Below are 19,957 nucleotides of genomic sequence, written 5' to 3' on the forward strand. Positions count from 1 at the left end.
TTCGGGTGGGGGGACGGGTCCTGACTGTTGTTTGTGCTTACGCACCAAACAGCAGTTCAGAATACCCACCCTTTTTGGGTACACTCGAGGGAGTACTGGAAAGTGCCACCCCGGGTGATTCCCTTGTCCTACTGGGGGACTTCAACACTCATGTTGGCAACGACAGTGAAACCTGGAGAGGCGTGATTGGGAAGAATGGTCGCCCGGATCTAAACCCGAGTGGTGTTTTGTTATTGGACTTTTGTGCTCGTCACGGATTGTCCATAACAAACACCATGTTCAAACATAAGGGTGTCCATATGTGCACTTGGCACCAGGACACCCTAGGCCGCAGTTCCATGATCGACTTTGTAGTTGTGTCATCGGATTTGCGGCCTTATGTTTTGGACACTCGGGTGAAGAGAGGGGCGGAGCTTTCTACCGTTGGGAAGACTATGTCTCCCGGCTGGCCTGGGAACGCCTCGGGATCCCCCGGGAAGAGCTAGACGAAGTGGCTGGGGAGCGGGAAGTCTGGGCTTCCCTGCTTAGGCTGCTGCCCCCGCGACCCGACCTCGGATAAGCGGAAGATGATGGATGGACTTTGCTCCTTATAACTTTCAGAAAGACAATTTTAGAGAAAAAAATCCAACCTTAAAAATGAATGTAGGATTTTTAAACACACATACCTTTTATCTTTTCAATTCATTCCTCTTCTTTCCTGACAATTTAAACCAATGTTCCAAATTTTTTTTTTTTTTATTGTAAAGAATAATAAATACCATCCATTCATCCATCCATCTTCTTCTCCTTATCCGAGGTCGGGTCGCGGGGGCAGCAGCCTAAGCAGGGAAGCCCAGACTTCCCTTTCCACAGCCACTTCGTCTAGCTCTTCCCGGGGGATCCCGAGGCGTTCCCAGGCCAGCCGGAAGACATAGTCTTCCCAACGTGTCCTGGGTCTTCCCCGTGGCCTCCTACCGGTTGGACGTGCCCTAAACACCTCCCTAGGGAGGCGTTTGGGTGGCATCCTGACCAGATGCCCGAACCACCTCATCTGGCTCCTCTCGATGTGGAGGAGCAGCGGCTTTACTTTGAGGTCCTCCCGGATGGCAGAGCTTCTCACCCTATCTCTAAGGGAGAGCCCCGCCACACGGCGGAGGAAACTCATTTCGGCCGTTTGTACCCATGACCTTATCCTTTCGGTCATGACCCAAAGCTCATGACCATAGGTGAGGATGGGAACGTAGATCGACCGGTAAATTGAGTGCTTTGCCTTCCGGCTCAGCTCCTTCTTCACCACAACGGATCGGTACAACGTCCGCATTACTGAAGACGCCGCACCGATCCGTCTGTCGATCTCACGATCCACTCTTCCCTCACTCGTGAACAAGACTCCTAGGTACTTGAACTCCTCCACTTGGGGCAGGGTCTCCTCCCCAACCCGGAGATGGCATTCCACCCTTTTCCGGGCGAGAACCATGGACTCGGAGTTGGATGTGCTGATTCTCATTCCGGTCGCTTCACACTCGGCTGCAAACCGATCCAGTGAGAGCTGAAGATCCCGGTCAGATGAAGCCATCAGGACCACATCATCTGCAAAAAGCAGAGGCCTAATCCTGCAGTCACCAAACCGGAACCCCTCAACGCCTTGACTGCGCCTAGAAATTCCATCCATCCATCCATCATCTTCCGCTTATCCGAGGTCGGGTCGCGGGGGCAGCAGCCTAAGCAGGGAAGCCCAGACTTCCCTATCTCCAGCCACTTCGTCTAGCTCTTCCCGGAGGATCCCGAGGCGTTCCCAGGCCAGCCGGGAGACATAGTCTTTCCAACGTGTCCTGGGTCTTCCCCGTGGCCTCCTACCAGCTGGACGTGCCCTAAACACATCCCTAGGGAGGCGTTCGGGTGGCATCCTGACCAGATGCCCGAACCACCTCATCTGGCTCCTCTCGATGTGGAGGAGCAGCGGCTTTACGTTGAGCTCCTCCCGGATGGCAGAGCTTCTCACCCTATCTCTAAGGGAGAGCCCCGCCACCCGGCGGAGGAAACTCATTTCGGCCGCTTGTACCCGTGATCTTATCCTTTCGGTCATGACCCAAAGCTCATGACCAAAGGTGAGGATGGGAACGTAAATCGACCGGTAAATTGAGAGCTTTGCCTTCCGGCTCAGCTCCTTCTTCACCACAACGGATCGATACAACGTCCGCATTACTGAAGACGCCGCACCGATCCGCCTGTCGATCTCACGATCCACTCTTCCCCCACTCGTGAACAAGACTCCTAGGTACTTGAACTCCTCCACTTGGGGCAGGGTCTCCTCCCCAACCCGGAGATGGCACTCCACCCTTTTCCGGGCGAGAACCATGGACTCGGACTTGGAGGTGCTGATTCTCATTCCGGTCGCTTCACACTCGGCTGCGAACCGATCCAGTGAGAGCTGAAGATCCCGGCCAGATGAAGCCATCAGGACTACATCATCTGCAAAAAGCAGAGACCTAATCCCGTGGCCACCAAACCGGAACCCCTCAACGCCTTGACTGCGCCTAGAAATTCTGTCCATAAAAGTTATGAACAGAATCGGTGACAAAGGACAGCCTTGGCGGAGTCCAACCTTCACTGGAAACGTGTCCGACTTACTGCCAGCAATGCGGACCAAGCTCTGACACTGATCATACAGGGAGCGGACTGCCACAATAAGACATTCCGATACCCCATACTCTCTGAGCACTCCCCACAGGACTTCCCGAGGGACACGGTCGAATGCCTTCTCCAAGTCCACAAAGCACATGTAGACTGGTTGGGCAAACTCCCATGCACCCTCAAGAACCCTGCCGAGAGTATAGAGCTGGTCCACAGTTACACGACCAGGACGAAAACCACACTGTTCCTCCTGAATCCGAGGTTCGACTATCCGGCGAAGCCTCCTCTCCAGTACACCTGAATAAACCTTACCGGGAAGGCTGAGGAGTGTGATCCCACGATAGTTGGAACACACCCTCCGGTCCCCCTTCTTAAAGAGAGGGACCACCACCCCGGTCTGCCAATCCAGAGGTACCGCCCCCGATGTCCACGCGATGCTGCAGAGTCTTGTCAACCAAGACAGCCCCACAGCATCCAGAGCCTTAAGGAACTCCGGGCGGATCTCATCCACCCCCGGGGCTTTTTAACTACCTCAGCGACCTCAGCCCCAGAAATAGGAGAGTCCACTACAGATTCCCCAGGCACCGCTTCCTCAAAGAAAGACGTGTTGGTGGGATTGAGGAGGTCTTCGAAGTATTCCCTCCACCGATCCACAACATCCGCAGTCGAAGTCAGCTGAACACCATCCGCACCATACACGGTGTTGATAGTGCACTGCTTCCCCTTCCTGAGGCGCCGTATGGTGGTCCAGAATCGCTTCGAAGCCGTCCGGAAGTCGTTTTCCATGGCTTCCCCGAACTCTTCCCATGTCCGAGTTTTTGCCTCCGCGACCGCTAAAGCTGCACACCGCTTGGCCCGTCGGTACCCGTCCACTGCCTCCGGAGTCCTATGAGCCAAAAGAACCCGATAGGACTCCTTCTTCAGCTTGACGGCATCCCTCACTGCTGGTGTCCACCAACGGGTTCTGGGATTACCGCCACGACAGGCACCAACAACCTTGCGGCCACAGCTCCAATCAGCCGCCTCGACAATAGAGGTTCGGAACATGGTCCACTCGGACTCAATGTCCCGCACCTCCCTCGTGACATGTTCAAAGTTCTCCCGGAGGTGTGAATTGAAACTCTCTCTGACAGGAGACTCTGCCAGACGTTCCCAGCAGACCCTCACAATGCGCTTGGGCCTGCCAGGTCTGTCCGGCATCCTCCCCCACCATCGCAGCCAACTCACCACCAGGTGGTGATCGGTAGAAAGCTCCGCCCCTCTCTTCACCCGAGTGTCCAAAACATAAGGCCGCAAATCCGATGACACAACTACAAAGTCGATCATGGAACTGCGGCCTAGGGTGTCCTGGTGCCAAGTGCACATATGGACACCCTTATGTTTGAACATGGTGTTTGTTATCGACAAACTGTGACGAGCACAAAAGTCCAATAACAAAACACCACTCGGGTTTAGATCCGGGCGACCATTCTTCCCAATCACGCCTCTCCAGGTTTCACTGTCGTTGCCAACATGAGCGTTGAAGTCTCCCAGTAGGACAAGGGAATCACCCGGAGGAGCACTTTCCAGTACTCCCTCGAGTGTACCCAAAAAGGGTGGGTATTCTGAACTGCTGTTTGGTGCGTAAGCACAAACAACAGTCAGGACCCGTCCCCCCACCCGAAGGCGAAGGGAAGCTACCCTCTCGTCCACTGGGTTGAACTCAAACGTACAGGCTTTGAGCCGGGGGGCAACCAGAATTGCCACCCCAGCCCGTCGCCTCTCACTGCCGGCAACGCCAGAGTGGAAGAGGGTCCAGTCCCTCTCGAGAGAACTGGTTCCAGAGCCCTTGCTGTGCGTCGAGGTGAGTCCGACTATATCCAGCCGGAACTTCTCTACCTCGCGCACTAGCTCAGGCTCCTTCCCCCCCAGTGAGGTGACGTTCCACGTCCCAAGAGCTAGCTTCTGTAGCCGAGGATCGGACCGCCAAGTGCCCTGCCTTTGGCTGCCGCCCAGCTCACAATGCACCCGACCTCTATGGCCCGTCCTATGAGTGGTGAGCCCATTGGAGGGATGACCCACGTTGCCTCTTCGGGCTGTGCCCGGCCGGGCCCCATGGGAACAGGCCCGACCACCAGGCGCTCGCCATCGTGCCCCAACTCCGGGCCTGGCTCCAGAGCGGGGCCCCGGTGACCCACGTCCGGGCGAGGGAAATCTGGGTTCATTTCGTTGTAATTCCATAGAAGTCTTTGAGCTGCTCTTTGTCTGATCACTCACCTAGGACCTGTTTGTCTTGGGAGACCCTACCAGGGGGCATGAAAACCCCCAGACAACATAGCTCCTAGAAATTATGTCCATAAAAGTTATGAACAGAATCGGTGACAAAGGACAGCCTTGGCGGAGTCCAACCCTCACTGGAAATGTGTTCGACTTACTCCCGGCAATGCGGACCAAGCTCTGGCACTGATCGTACAGGGAGCAGACCGCCACAATAAGACAGTCCGATACCCCATACTCTCTGAGCACTCCCCACAGGACTTCCCGAGGGACACGGTCGAATGCCTTTTCCAAGTCCACAAAGCACATGTAGACTGGTTGGGCAAACTCCCATGCACCCTCAAGAACCCTGCCGAGAGTATAGAGCTGGTCCACAGTTCCACGACCAGGACGAAAACCACACTGTTCCTCCTGAATCCGAGGTTCGACTATCCGGCGTAGCCTCCTCCCCAGTACACCTGAATAAACCTTACCGGGAAGGCTGAGGAGTGTGATCCCACGATAGTTGGAACACATCCTCCGGTCCCCCTTCTTAAAGAGAGGAACCACCACCCCGGTCTGCCAATCCAGAGGTACAGCCCCCGATGTCCACGCGATGCTGCAGAGTCTTGTCAACCAAGACAGCCCCACAGCATCCAGAGCCTTAAGGAACTCCGGGCGGATCTCGTCCACCCCCGGGGCCTTGCCACCGAGGAGCTTTTTAACTACCTCAGCGACCTCAGCCCCAGAAATAGGAGAGTCCACCACAGATTCTCCAGGCACTGCTTCCTCATAGGAAGACGTGTTGGTGGGATTGAGGAGGTCTTCGAAGTATTCCTTCCACCTATCCACAACATCCGCAGTTGAGGTCAGCAGAACACCATCCGCACCATACACGGTGTTGATAGTGCACTGCTTCCCCTTCCTGAGGCGGAGGACGGTGGTCCAGAATCGCTTCGAAGCCGTCCGGAAGTCGTTTTCCATGGCTTCCCCGAACTCCTCCCATGTCCGAGTTTTTGCCTCAGCGACCGCTGAAGCCGCACACCGCTTGGCCTGTCGGTACCTGTCCACTGCCTCCGGAGTCCTATGAGCCAAAAGGACCCGATAGGACTCCTTCTTCAGCTTGACGGCATCCCTCTCCGCTGGTGTCCACCAAGGGGTTTTAGGATTGCCACCCCGACAGGCACCAACTACCTTGCGGCCACAGCTCCGATCAGCCGCCTCGACAATAGAGGTGCGGAACATGGTCCACTCGGACTCAATGTGCAGCACCTCCCTTGTGACATGTTCGAAGTTCTTCCGGAGGTGGGAATTGAAACTTTCTCTGACAGGAGACTCTGCCAGACGTTCCCAGCAGACCCTCACAATGCGTTTGGGCCTGCCAGGTCGGTCCGGTGTCCTCCCCCACCATCGCAGCCAACTCACCACCAGGTGGTGATCGGTAGAAAGCTCTGCCCCTCTCTTCACCTGAGTGTCCAAAACATAAGGCCGCAAATCCGATGACACAACTACAAAGTCGATCATGGAACTGCGGCCTAGGGTGTCCCGGTGCCAAGTGCACATATGGACACCCTTATGTTTGAACATGGTGTTTGTAATGGACAAATTGTGACGAGCACAAAAGTCCAATAACAAAACACCACTCGGGTTCAGATCCGGGCGGCCATTCTTCCCAATCACGCCTCTCCAGGTTTCACTGTCGTTGCCAACATGAGCGTTGAAGTCCCCCAGTAGGACAAGGGAATCACCCGGGGGAGCACTTTCCAGTACTCCCTCGAGTGTACCCAAAAAGGGCGGGTACTCTGAACTGCTGTTTGGTGCGTAAGCACAAACAACAGTCAGGACCCGTACCCCCACCCGAAGGCGGAGGGAGGCTACCCTTTCGTCCACTGGGTTGAACTCCAACGTGCAGGCTTCAAGCCGGGGGGCAACCAGAATTGCCACCCCAGCCCGTCGCCTCTCAGTGTCGGCAACGCCAGAGTGGAAGAGGGTCCAGTCCCTCTCGAGAGAAGTGGTTCCAGAGCCCTTGCTGTGCGTCGAAGTGAGTCCGACACTATCCAGCCGGAACTTCTCCACTTCGCGCACTAGCTCAGGCTCTTACCCCCCCAGTGAGGTGACGTTCCACGTCCCAAGAGCTAGCTTCTGTAGCCGAGGATCGGACCGCCAAGTGCCCTGCCTTCGGCTGCCGCCCAGCTCACATTGCACCCGACCTCTATGGCCCCTGCTATGGGTGGTGAGCCCATTGGAGGGGTGACCCACGTTGCCCGGCCACCAGGCGCTCGCCATCGCGCCCCACCTCCGGGCCTGGCTCCAGAGGGGGGCCCCGGTGACCCGCGTCCGGGCGAGGGAAATCTGGGTCTATGTTTTGTCTTCTTCATAGAGGTCTTCGAGCTGCTCTTTGTCTGATCCCTCACCTAGAACCTGTTTGCCATGGGAGACCCTACCAGGGGGCATAAATCCCCCGGACAACATAGCTCCTAGGATCATTGGGACACGCAAACTCCTCTACCACGATAAGGTGGCAGCTCAGAGAGGAGAATAATAAATACATTTTAATTTAATTCTTCATTTTAGCTTCTGTTTTTTCGACGAAAAATATTTGTGAAATATTTATTCAAACTTATTATGATTAAAATTTCCCAAAATATTCTGGCAAATCTAAAAAATCTGTAGAATAAAATTTAAATTTTATTTCAAAATATTTTGAATTTCTCTTAAAATTTTTGTTCTGGAAAATCTAAAAGAAATAGTGATTTGTGTTTGTTAGAAATATAGCTTGATCTAATGTGTTATATATTACAACAAAGTGCAGATTGTTTAAAACATTTCATCAAATTTCTAAAATTAATCTTAATCAGGAAAAATTACTAATTATTACTAAATTATATTTTTCAGAAAGAATCGAATCAGCTAGTTTTTCTATTCATTTTTTTCGGTTGAATTTTGAATTTTAAAGAGTCGAAATTGAAGATAAACAATGTTTCAAAATTGTATTTTTATTTTTTTTCGTGTTTTCTCCTCTTTTAAACCGTTCAATGAAGTGTTTTTTTCATCATTTATTCATTTCATCACCTTCCGTAAAAGGAAAAAAATGTAAGACGGAATGACGGACAGAAATACACATTTTTTTATATATACAAATTTATTTATAAAAGGTAAATTGAGCAAATTGTCTAATTCTGGCAATTTATTTAAGTGTGTATCAAACTGGTAGCCCTTCGCATTAATCAGTACCCAAGAAGTAGCTCTTGGTTTCAAAAAAGTTGGTGACCCCTGTTTTAGATAAATCAGCTTTAGTCTGAGGGGATGGTGATGGATCGAAGTATTTCATCCTTAAAGTGGCTGCACCCCTCGATCAAGTATGGTTTCACTTTTTAGTGGCGCAAAAAGACAGTTGTTAAGATACAGTGGAGTGACACCTCTGCTAGCCAACAAGTTGTTGGAATGGATAGGACAGCTCACGAGTTCGCTCCCTGCCGGTGTTGCTGGGTGAATCCCTGTAAGTCTTTTTCTGCTGTTTAAAGCTTTGAACTGGAAGTGGAAGTGCAGTTCTGTCTTTTAATCATCCATAGCATTTCTACTCGAATGGATTCTTAGTCCGTCACTCCAAGCAATGTTTGTAAGTTTTACAATATAACTAAAACAATTCTTACTAAACCATCCCATGTGGGATGTCCGTAGGAGTGTTTTCATGTATATTTTTACGTGCTATCAAAATGTAATGTTGCTAGCGTTGTTAGTATTACCTGACAATGGAACTATTGTCGGCTTCACGGTGGCAGAGGGGTTAGTGCGTCTGCCTCACAATACGAAGTTCCTGCAGTCCTGGGTTCAAATCCAGGCTCGGGATCTTTCTGTGTGGAGTTTGCATGTTCTCCCCGTGAATGCGTGGGTTCCCTCCGGGTACTCCGGCTTCATCCCACCTCCAAAGACATGCACCTGGGGATAGGTTGATTGGCAACACTAAATTGGCCCTAGTGTGTGAATGTGAGTGTGAATGTTGTCTGTCTATCTGTGTTGGCCCTGCGATGAGGTGGCGACTTGTCCAGGGTGTACCCCGCCTTCCGCCCGATTGTAGCTGAGATAGGCGCCAGCGCCCCCCGCGACCCCGAAAGGGAATAAGCGGTAGAAAATGGATGGATGGATGGAACTATTGTCAGGTAATACCTGACAATAGTTCAGGTATTACCTGACAATGGAACTATTACCTGACAATGGAACTATTTTTGTATTGTTCCAGTTCCACAAATTTCTTTGGAAATTGACAAAGACATCACTGTGGAGTTATTGAGTCTGTTTAGCTGATTGGAGAGTTAGCTTCCGCAGTAAGCGGGTCCATGACGATGAATTTACTGAGGAATTAGGGAAACTGAATCAATACATAACTATACATTGTTTTTGTTTGATCAACCATTTTACTGCCGTGTTACAGACACCATTATGAAACAATTAAAGTATGTAAGTAAACATTTTCACACTCTTTTTGTGTAAATAACTTATTTCACAACTTTGCTGCGGCTTATAGTCTGGTGCCGCTAATATATGGAAAAACATTTCAAGAATGTTGTGGTTGCTGCTTATATACCGGTGCGCTCCAAAGTCCAGAAATACAGGGTAACAGGCACATTCACAAAAACATGTATTATTTACATATTTTTGTAATTTTAAGCATACGGCGGCGCTTTAATTTTAAAGACACATCACAACGTTCGCTATTTCCTTCAACAACAATTACTACTAATCATGGCAGGCTTTATGAGAGTCAACAACGACGATTTTGGAACAAAAGATGATCCCGATACTTATATTTGTGACTCTGAATATAAGAAGGATGAGCTACACATTTTATAAGTTTAGTGAAAAGCAGATCCAGCAAATAGCACTATTGCTGGGTTGCAGTCAAATGACCTAAAGGCATTTCCGGGTTTCAGGCGATAGTCTAGAGCAGGGGTGTCTAAAATTGGCCCGCGGCCCAGCACAAGTTCAATAAAAAATTTGGCCATATACAAATAGCCAGCGGAATAATTGTTGCCAAATTGTCACCATCTGGTGGCCAACCAATGTAACTCAACCAAAAATGTATCTAGTAATCATACAGCACATCATTCACCTATATGACCCAATCCAAACAACTTTTCCAAGTCATGGTAAAGAGAAAAAAAAAAGCAACCAGCACAAATACTCAACAAACATGGTCAGACATAACACAACCTGCTCATTGAACTTTGTGGATATTATAAAAAAAGAAAAACGTCCAATCACCATAAAAAACTAAATTACAGTCATACATTATTAGGAATGAATGGAAAAATGCAAAACTCCACACTTATCCATGTTTGGTGCATTTTAGCTCCTTGATATTTCTGATTGATTAAAAAACTTTAAGTAGGTTGTCACGGAAGTAAACAAGGTAGGAGTTGAACTTTTACAACAACCAGTTATAATTATTGTTAATTATGTATTCATTATATTATAACAATATGTACTCATATACAGTTAGACTGTGTGTGTGTGTGTGTGTGTGTGTGTGTGTGTGTGTGTGTGTGTGCGTATTCGGGTATCCATACATTGAACAAAAATATAAACGCAACACTTGTTTTTGCTCCCATTTTTCATGAGTTGATCTCAAAGATCTAAAACTTTTACTATAAACACAAAATACCTATTCCTCTTAAATATTGTTCAAAAATCTGTCTAAATCTGTGTTCATGAGCATTTCTTCTTTGCTAAGCTAACTCATCCCACCTCATAGGTGTGGCATATCAAGATGCTGATTAAACAGCATGATTATTGCACAGGTGTGCTTTAAACTGCCCACTATAAATGTCCACTCTGAAATGTGCAGTTTTATCACACAGTACAATGCCACAGATGTTGCAAGTTTTGAGGGAGCGTGCAGTTGGCATGCTGACTGCAGGAAAGTCCACCAGAGCTGTTCCCCTTGAATTAAATATTAATTTCTCTACCATAAGCCGTTTCCAAAGGTGTTTCAGAGAATTTGGCAGTACATCCAACCGCCGTCACAACCGCAGACCACTTGTAACCACACCAGCCCAGGATCTCCCCATCCTGCAGGTGCAACTCCATGATCGTCTGAGACCAGCCACCTGGACAGCTGGTGCAACAATTGAGAAACTGAAAAACGTCTCAGGGAAGCTCATCTGCATGCTCGTTATCCTCATCGTGGTTTTGACATGGCTGCAGTTCGTTGTCGTAACTGTCAACGGTGTGCGAATGCTGACATTCGAGGGCGCCTGGCACAATGGAGAGGTGTTCTCTTCACGGATGAATCCTAGTTTTCACTGCTCAGGGCAGAATCGGTGTGTGACGTCGTGTGGGAGAGCGCTTTTCTGATGTCAACGTTGGAAATGGAGTGGCCTACGATGGGGGTGGGGCTATTTTATGGGCAGGCGTATGTTACGGACAACAAACGCAAGTGCATTTTATTGATGCCATTTTGAATGCACTGTGATACGGTGACGAAATCCTGGGGCCCATTGTTGTGCCATTCACCCGAAAACGTTGCCTCATGTTAGACAGATTTGTGAACAAGAGGAATAGGTCTTTTGTGTATATAGTAAAAGTTTTAGATCTTTGAGTTCTACTCATAAAAAATGGGAGCAAAAACAAAACTGTTGTGCTTATACAAACTAGGGGTGTGGGAAAAAATCGATTTGAATTTGAATTGCGATCTTCACGCTGTGCAGTTCAGAATTGATTCTCATTTATAAAAAAGCATTTCTTTTTTTTCTTTTTTTTATCAATCCAACAAACCACTACACAACAATACCATAACAATGCAATCCAATTCTAAAACCAAACCTGACCCAGCAACACTCAGAACTGCAATAAACAGAGCAATTGAGAAGACACAAACACAACAGAGAACAAACCAAAAGTAGTGAAACTAAAATGAATATTATCAACAACAGTATCAATATTAGTTATAATTTCAGCATAGCAGTGATTAAAAATCCCTCATTGACATTATCATTAGACATTTATAAAAATAAAAAAAAAAGAACAATAGTGTCACAGTGGCTTACACTTGCATCGCATCTCATAAGCTTGACAACACACTGTGTCCAATGTTTTCACAAAGACAAAATAAGTCATATTTTTGGTTCGTTTAATAGTTAAAACAAATTTACATTATTGCAATCAGTTGATAAAACATTGTCCTTTACAATTATAAAAGCTTTTTACAAAAATCTACTACTCTGCTGGCATGTCAGCAGACTGGGGTAGATCCTGCTGAAATCCTATGTATTGAATGAATACAGAATCGTTTTGAATCGGAAAAATATGGTTTTTGAATCGAGAATCAAATCGAATCGAAATAATCGATATATTATCGAATCGTGACCCCAAGAATCGATATTGAATCGAATCGTGGGACACCCAAAGATTCGCAGCCCTAATACAAACGTTTGTATTTTTGTTCAGTATATGTTGCTCTGCTTTCGGCCCCTAACCCAATTTTATAAGCCCAATGCTGGACCCCCGTCAAAAAGTTTGGACACCCCTGGTCTCGAGTCTCAACTTCATTTAACTTGATCAGTGAAGATTTTGGCGTATTTTGAAATGTTTGAGGCGAATATATAAGCGATCATGACAAAAATACCTAAAATAGGATGGGAGTGGATTTATACACTCTTAAGAAAAAATATTTTTTAAAGATTTAAAGCATTCATCACTACCAAGACATTACTGCAACGACCTCATTTCATTTGACACAAGGATTTAAAGAAGAAAAGATTGGAGGGGTTCACAAATTAAGCATTAACCGGTGAAAGACAATTAGATCAATTCGTGCATCGCTAGGTACCGTATTTTTTTGACGTGTAACAAGTGCCGTGCTGCTGTAATTGTGCAGTTAATGAGAAAAAGTTTTTTTGCAGTTGACTTCCTGCTTACAATATTAGTCTCATCTACAATTCATGTCTGCAGTTGTTTCTATGTTGTGAGGTTCATATTTTGTCTCATTATTTAGCTATAGATGTCCCTGTTGTTCAGAAATGTTTGCTCGCGATATCAAGATATAGTATATGCTGTGGAGACTATAAGAAATGTGTTCATCTAGTTAATTACTACTGTTAAAGATAATTTCTTGATGCTAACAAATATCAAAAACGCTATAATGTGGTCATTCATGTCAAATAAAAAACTTGGCTTTCCTGTACAACAACAACTAAGCATTTAGTTTCTGCTATAAAAACAGACAACAAAAATACAGTGGATTGTACCTACAATTACATTATTTATTACTAAGACTTAACATGACGTAAGTTTATTTGCACAACCAGGTCTTCGTAGATATATTTCGGCATCGCAACCACCAAAGAAAAGAAAAACTAATGTGGTCTCTTGTCTTTTCTTTACATTTAGTTCTGCTCTCAAACACGGTTAATAGAACTAGAGAATAAACTCAATTGCATCACAGAAGGTTTCTCAAACAAATCAAAGATTTTATAAAGTGATATCAGCAGACATGAGCATGGTCCAATTGTAATCTACAAGATGATAAAAAAGTGATATTTTAAGGGCCATTTCCTTCAACGCGCTTTTGTTTTTTCCCTGACTTTATTACGTTTATAAAAGCTCTTTGCTGTCTCTGTATTTGAACGATTGAAAGTTGGAACACCCAAGAACAGAAAACAATACGGAATACACTCACTCTCACGTGTTTGAATACTACGCTCAAGCTGGTTTACCTTTATGGGGATTAAGCCGCAAAGAAGAAAAACAGACACTACGTCACAGTGACGTGCGGTGAGGTTCATGGCTGGTGAGGCACTGACTTCATCACAGTCAGATTAACGGTAGCAGCTAACGGGTTATGTTTGAAAGCTCATACCAGCATTCTTCCCTGCTTGGCACTCAGCATCAAGGGTTGGAATTGGGGTTTAAATCACCAAAAATGATTCCCGGCCGCTGCTGCTCACTGCTCCCCTCACCTCCCAAAGGGTGAACAAGGGGATGGTTCAAATGCAGAGGACACATTTCACCACACCTAGTGTGTGTGTGACAATCTTTGGTACTTTAACTTAATGTAGCAGGTACTTTAGCTAGTATAGTATAGTATAAATAAATTACACTTATCATTATCATTATTAGCGATAAAACTGCTAACATTAACAATATTAAATAATCACATGTATGCAGAAAATAACAAACACAACAGTACATAGTGTTGTCACTATGACAGGTGTAACACATGTGTAACTGCGCTCCAGCGTTAGTGTTAATTCATTGTCTTTACTGTTGCATAAAAAATGCAGATGGCCTTAAAACGCCACAATACTCAGTCACCATATTTAAGTACCCAGAATAAACACTCGACATAAATATAAATTCAATCGGATCAGAAACGTTGGAGGAAACGGGATTAAAACCCGATGCTAACCGCCCATAGAAAACACATGGGTACGGCTAGTAGCTACTATTAGCAAAACAAATTCACTTACCAACTCGGCTTAATATCTCAACATCGACACACTCTTTCGTCGCAACTCGGCCCTGATGGTCGGCACCTATACGTTTACAATTAGTTGTAAAATGTTGGACGGTTGTTTTTACGATATGCAGGCAAACGACAACTTTAAAACATACCGGCTTCGGCCTAGCCGAGTAGTGCAAGAATGATCTCTGGGATCACTAGCGCCCTCTACCACCAGGAGGCCGGAGAACAGGAGCCTCACATTGTACGTCTTCGCAGCAGTTTTATGATTGCCCAGCACAGGAAATACGTTACACACATACAGTTGTTGACAAAATACACTGTACATTATACACCGTATCTAACTAAACTATGGAAAGGTATAATATAATTTATATAGCAATACAGTCTCACTGCACAGCAGGCAGCAGGTAGCCGTGTCATTGCGCAATCCACGGGAGACTCAGCTGGCTGTGACTCACCGCAAGTAATTCTCAGTATTTCAACGGCAAATGTGAAAATTAAGCAATTTTAAATAAAAAATAATTTAGAACTGGTGACGTTAAATGGAAGATAACTTTATAGTATAATCACTGGATACATATAACAATATAATATTTTTATTTTTATTTTTTTAAAACGTCTTTCCATGATGGTAGTTGAGGCTTGGCCTCACCTGCCGCCCCTGACTGCATGTCACTGCTACGTCATATGCAACCCAGCAAGTGCTAAGTGCTAAACAAGAAATGCAAACGACGAGGTGATGCAGCAGCTCACCGGCTCAGTATGTCAAGAGCTGCATAAGATAGATCACAGTGCCGCTAAAGTACAAACCCCGTTTCCATATGAGTGGGGAAATTGTGTTAGATGTAAATATAAACGGAATACAATGATTTGCAAATCATTTTCAACCCATATTCAGTTGAATATGCTAAAAAGACAACATATTTGATGTTCAAACTGATAAATAAAAAAATTCTGCAAATAATCATTACCTTTAGAATTTGATGCCAGCAACACGTGACAAAGAAGTTGGGAAAGGTGGCAATAAATGCTGATAAAGTTGAGGAATGCTCATCAAATACTTATTTGGAACATCCCACAGGTGTGCAGGCTAATTGGGAACAGTTGGGTGCCATGATTGGGTATAAAAACAGCTTCCCAAAAAATGCTCAGTCTTTCACAAGAAAGGATGGGGCGAGGGTCACCCCTTTGTCCACAACTGCGTGAGCAAATAGTCAAACAGTTTAAGAACAACGTTTCTCAAAGTGCAATTGCAAGAAATTTAGGGATTTCAACAGCTATGGTCCAAATATCATCAAAAGGTTCAGAGAATCTGGAGAAATCACTCCACGTAAGCGGCAAGGCCGGAAATCAACATTGAATGACCGTCACCTTCGATCCGTCAGACGGCACTGTATCAAAAAGTGACATCAATCTCTAAAGGATATCACCCTATGGGCTCAGGAACATTTCAGAAAACCACTGTCACTAAATACACTTTGTCGCTACAGCAGTAAGTCCAAGTTAAAGCTCTACTATACAAAGCGAAAGCCATTTATCAACAACATCCAGAAACGCTGTCGGCTTCTCTGAGCGCAAGATCATCTAAAATGGACTGATGCAAAGTGGAAAAGTGTTCTGTGGTCTGACAAGTCCACATTTCAAATTGTTTTTGGAAATATTCAACATCGTGTCATCTGGACCAAAGGGGAAGCGAACCATACAGACTGTTATCGACGCAAAGTTCAAAAGCCAGCATCTGTGATGGTATGGGGGTGCATTAGTGCCCAAGGCATGGGTAACTTACACATCTGTGAAGGCACCATTAATGCTGAAAGGTACATACAGGTTTTGGAACAACACATGCTGCCATCTAAGCGCCGTCTTTTTCATGGATGTCCCCGCTTATTTCAACAAGACAATGCCAAGCCGCATTCAGCATGTTTTTCAACAGCGTGGCTTCGTAAAAAAAGAGTGGGGGTACTTTCCTGGCCCGTTTTTGACAGCAAAATGCACTGATCACTTTTGGAGTTATTTTGCTAATTAAGGCGGTAATAAATTGTTGTGCAGGTATTCCGAATAGAAGTGTCTCTGTAAACCCTACACACTGATGCCCCTGTCATGCATCTAATTTGTTCAGATCCGGTGAGAACCAGGTCACAATGCACAAGTGCTTTTTTCTTCTGGTGTTTATGGTCCTTATCCTGCCCTCACTTGGTCTGTCCAGGTACACTCACAGAAGCAGCACATGTACCTACAGTATTTTGAATTTCAAGTGTGTATTAACCTAAACCACCTCAACCCGCTTTTCTTTACAGTCTGGATGTGTTCTTCACTTGGCTTTTTGATGTCAACTTTCTGGATGAAAAGGATGTCAAATTCCAGTAAGATGTTTAAAATGTGAAAACAATGTCCATATATTACCTGAAAACAGAAAGGTGATATATTGTCTCTGTCTGTGCAGGTGTGTCTTTCTCCCTGACAATGGCGCGTTCTTTGTGAATTACGTGATCACGTCCGGGCTGATTGGCACCGCCATGGAGCTACTTCGTATCCCGGCGCTGACGGTGTATGGCCTTCGCCTTTGCTTTGCCAAGTCCCAGGCTGAGCGCATTCATGTCAAACGGGTTAGCAGATGGCCTCACGCTCGGTCAAGGGTTTTTGGATTTGCCAGATTGTTAAGTTTTATTGTGCTTGTGTATCCGCACACAGAGCCAGACATATGAGTTCCAGTTCGGCCTGGAGTACGCTTGGACCATGTGTATCTTTGCAGTCAGCGTGACCTATAGCATCACATGCCCCATTATTACACCCTTTGGTGAGAGACACTCAGCGACCCTTTTTAAACCCCTGCTCTGTGTGTTTGTGTGTGTAAACTCATGCTCCTATTACGCTTGACAGTCCGAAGTGTGAATTTGCTGCTGTTGTTGTTCCAAACACTCAGAACAGCAGGTTTTTTGTTGCCAGACAACCAATAATATGCTCCTGTCTTGGCCCGTGGCTCCACAAGCCCCACCAAAATCACTTCTCCAATCAAAACTACTGTTTTGGCAAACAAAAAGAGGCTAATATAGTATCTGATGGGGTCTTGGTTTTTTATATAAAAATATTTGATATACATCCACAAAATGCAATCTCATAGATTTATATTTTTATTCAAATTACATTCATCCATACATTTTATGGCATATACACTGTCAGAAGCCGTATTGTGCATCAAGTGGAAATTAAATTCCAGCAATCAGTTTACGTTTACGCTTGTTCTCATTTGGGTCACAAGTAAGCTGGAGCCTATCCCAGATGATTTGGGGCGAGATTGGGAATCCAATCAGAGGGTACATGTAGACAAACAGCCATTCACACCTACTGACCATCTAACAAAATATGTATGTTTTTTGGGGAGGAATTCTACTAGATCTGTCAGAGATTTAACACATTAATGCTTGTGATTAATCAGAAAATAAATTGCACATTAATCATGCATAAAATAAACGCAGGTTTATTATAGTCAGTGATCAAGTCAATGCCTGACCAGTGAAAAGATGAGTGAGGAGACACAGTGGCAAATTTCACATCACAATACATCCCAACAGGACTTTACACAACACTTTACTAGGTTTCGAACAAATAAATGACGTGGATTCAAATAAAATGTTTTTGTGTGACATTCTGTCAGTACAATTGCATTGCTGTCAAATTATTTGGGTCATTTTACAAGATTGTGATTTAAATTGATTAAAAAAACTGTGACTATTAGGACAACTATTATCTTTTGGCATCACTGAATTCTACTGAACACGGTCAGACACTTATATTTCTGCTCTCTCAAATTGTTTTCCATGTGTAAGATCTTATTATTTATTCTATAGGGAATGAAAAGATCTAATACAAAATGCATTATGGTCTTTGAGCTGCCTTTGATTGATGCTGATCAAAATATATTTGTGTGTTATTGCCCCCTTTTCAGGTTTGCTCTACATCATCCTCAAGCACATGGTGGACCGTTACAACATTTACTATGCATACGTTCCTACCAAGCTCAATCAGCGTATCCACAGAGCCGCCATCCATCAGGTCATCTTTGCACCCATCCTCTGTATCTTCTGGTTGCTCTTCTTCTCCGTTCTCAGATTAGGTACTTCTTCACTTCCATCCACATTTATGACCTGCCATTGTATCATGGCAATGGACGTTCTCATTCATCCAAGTCATTGTATCAGGCATTATTCAATGGTGACATGAAGAGTTGTGCGCTGCTTTCACAGGTTCAGTACATCCCATTACTCTGTTTACTTTGGTGTCCCTGCTTTCCTCGGTTGCCATTTCCCTTTTCCGCCTGTGCCTTAAGAAACAACCGGACAAGTCAACAAGCTACCAGGTAGGCCAAATTCAACTTTATATGCACTTCTAAATAATGAATGAGGTTTTTAGTGCCACTCGCCTTTACTTTATGTAACATGTGTGTTTGTTTCAGATGTCCACTCAGCCAACAGAGCGAACATTCACTGATGCAGACAGGAGTACAGTTTCTTCAACCACAGCTTCAAGTGTACAGTAACAAATTTTTGTTATATGCTGGTTTTAAATTGACTTGGTTCTGTTCTTTAGTTGGCTACATCAGACACAAATTGAATTTTGTTTGGGTGTTTAATTTGAAATTGTCCTGAAGGGTAATGTATTGACATGCTGCTTTGAAACTCTTGACATTCGAGATTAAACAACAACAAATGCTGGCTTCATGAGCTATAAAATAGCTGCCAATCAAATTTACCCACTCTGTCTCCAAAACATGATGCAATGGTATTATTAAATTACAGCGTGATGTAATGTAAGGGGATTCCAGACAGAGAGGTTTTTTTAAGGTAATATTTGACATCATACAACAAAAATATAACAATAATTTCTGACACAACAAGCAAAGAATAAGCACATTGCATTGATATAATTTTACTGAAATGTAAACGACTGTCACAACATGTTGTATTATCATCATCATCATCATCATCGGCGGTCACTCGAAGCAAGTATGAAAATCATCCTGGTGGGGGGGTATTCCTTTATGGAGGATGCCTGTGCGTGACTTTGTTTAACATGGGGAGACTGGTGCACAGACAGTCACCACACGATCCTTGACAGATCTGGGTCAGGATCCAGTGGCATGGAGTCCAAGACTACTGGAGACCCTTTTCTCCTGCAGCCGTTGTGATGCTCCATAGGTTTAGCAATCATCCTCCGCCTATTCCACCGTTGAGGTCTTGGTGTATTATAAACTTACTATAATCACTCAAACTACTCTGAACGTGTCAGGCACAGCAGTACATACAGTACATTTGAGTATTATATACCCATAATTAGGCCTTAAATTAATCGCACTCTGTAGTGGGAAATAGTTTGGTATGCTTTAGCCACAAATTACTTAAAAAGATAATAATATGTGGCCAGATAATGATAACTTGAGCCTATGAGATATTAACTTGACATGTTTATTTTGTAATTTGTTTTCACATTTTGACAACAATTTCTAAACCCTTCAAATATGCATTTATGTGTAGTTCTCAATTTATAGTCTATTATAAAGATCTAGGTGATGCTAGAAGTTACTTGTGAATGGTACAAACTGTAAGGCTCTATTAAAATTGGCAGGTAAATAAAAGGTATATAAAACAA

General features: G+C 45.0%; 1 protein-coding gene across 2 annotated transcripts in view; it reads left to right on the top strand.

Annotated features, from left to right (window-relative positions):
- tmem63c (transmembrane protein 63C) overlaps positions 1-19,957 on the top strand; it is a 91,850-nt gene that overhangs the window by 66,467 nt on the left and 5,426 nt on the right. For both annotated transcript variants that reach the window (XM_061895316.1, XM_061895318.1), the window contains 7 exons: positions 16,431-16,517; positions 16,609-16,674; positions 16,755-16,917; positions 17,003-17,108; positions 18,258-18,425; positions 18,556-18,668; positions 18,765-18,839. In XM_061895316.1, the coding sequence (XP_061751300.1) occupies positions 16,431-16,517; positions 16,609-16,674; positions 16,755-16,917; positions 17,003-17,108; positions 18,258-18,425; positions 18,556-18,668; positions 18,765-18,839 (778 nt within the window). The remainder of the gene's footprint in view (positions 1-16,430; positions 16,518-16,608; positions 16,675-16,754; positions 16,918-17,002; positions 17,109-18,257; positions 18,426-18,555; positions 18,669-18,764; positions 18,840-19,957) is intronic.

This window comes from Nerophis ophidion, linkage group LG03, assembly GCF_033978795.1.
Source record: "Nerophis ophidion isolate RoL-2023_Sa linkage group LG03, RoL_Noph_v1.0, whole genome shotgun sequence".
Taxonomy (NCBI): domain Eukaryota; kingdom Metazoa; phylum Chordata; class Actinopteri; order Syngnathiformes; family Syngnathidae; genus Nerophis; species Nerophis ophidion.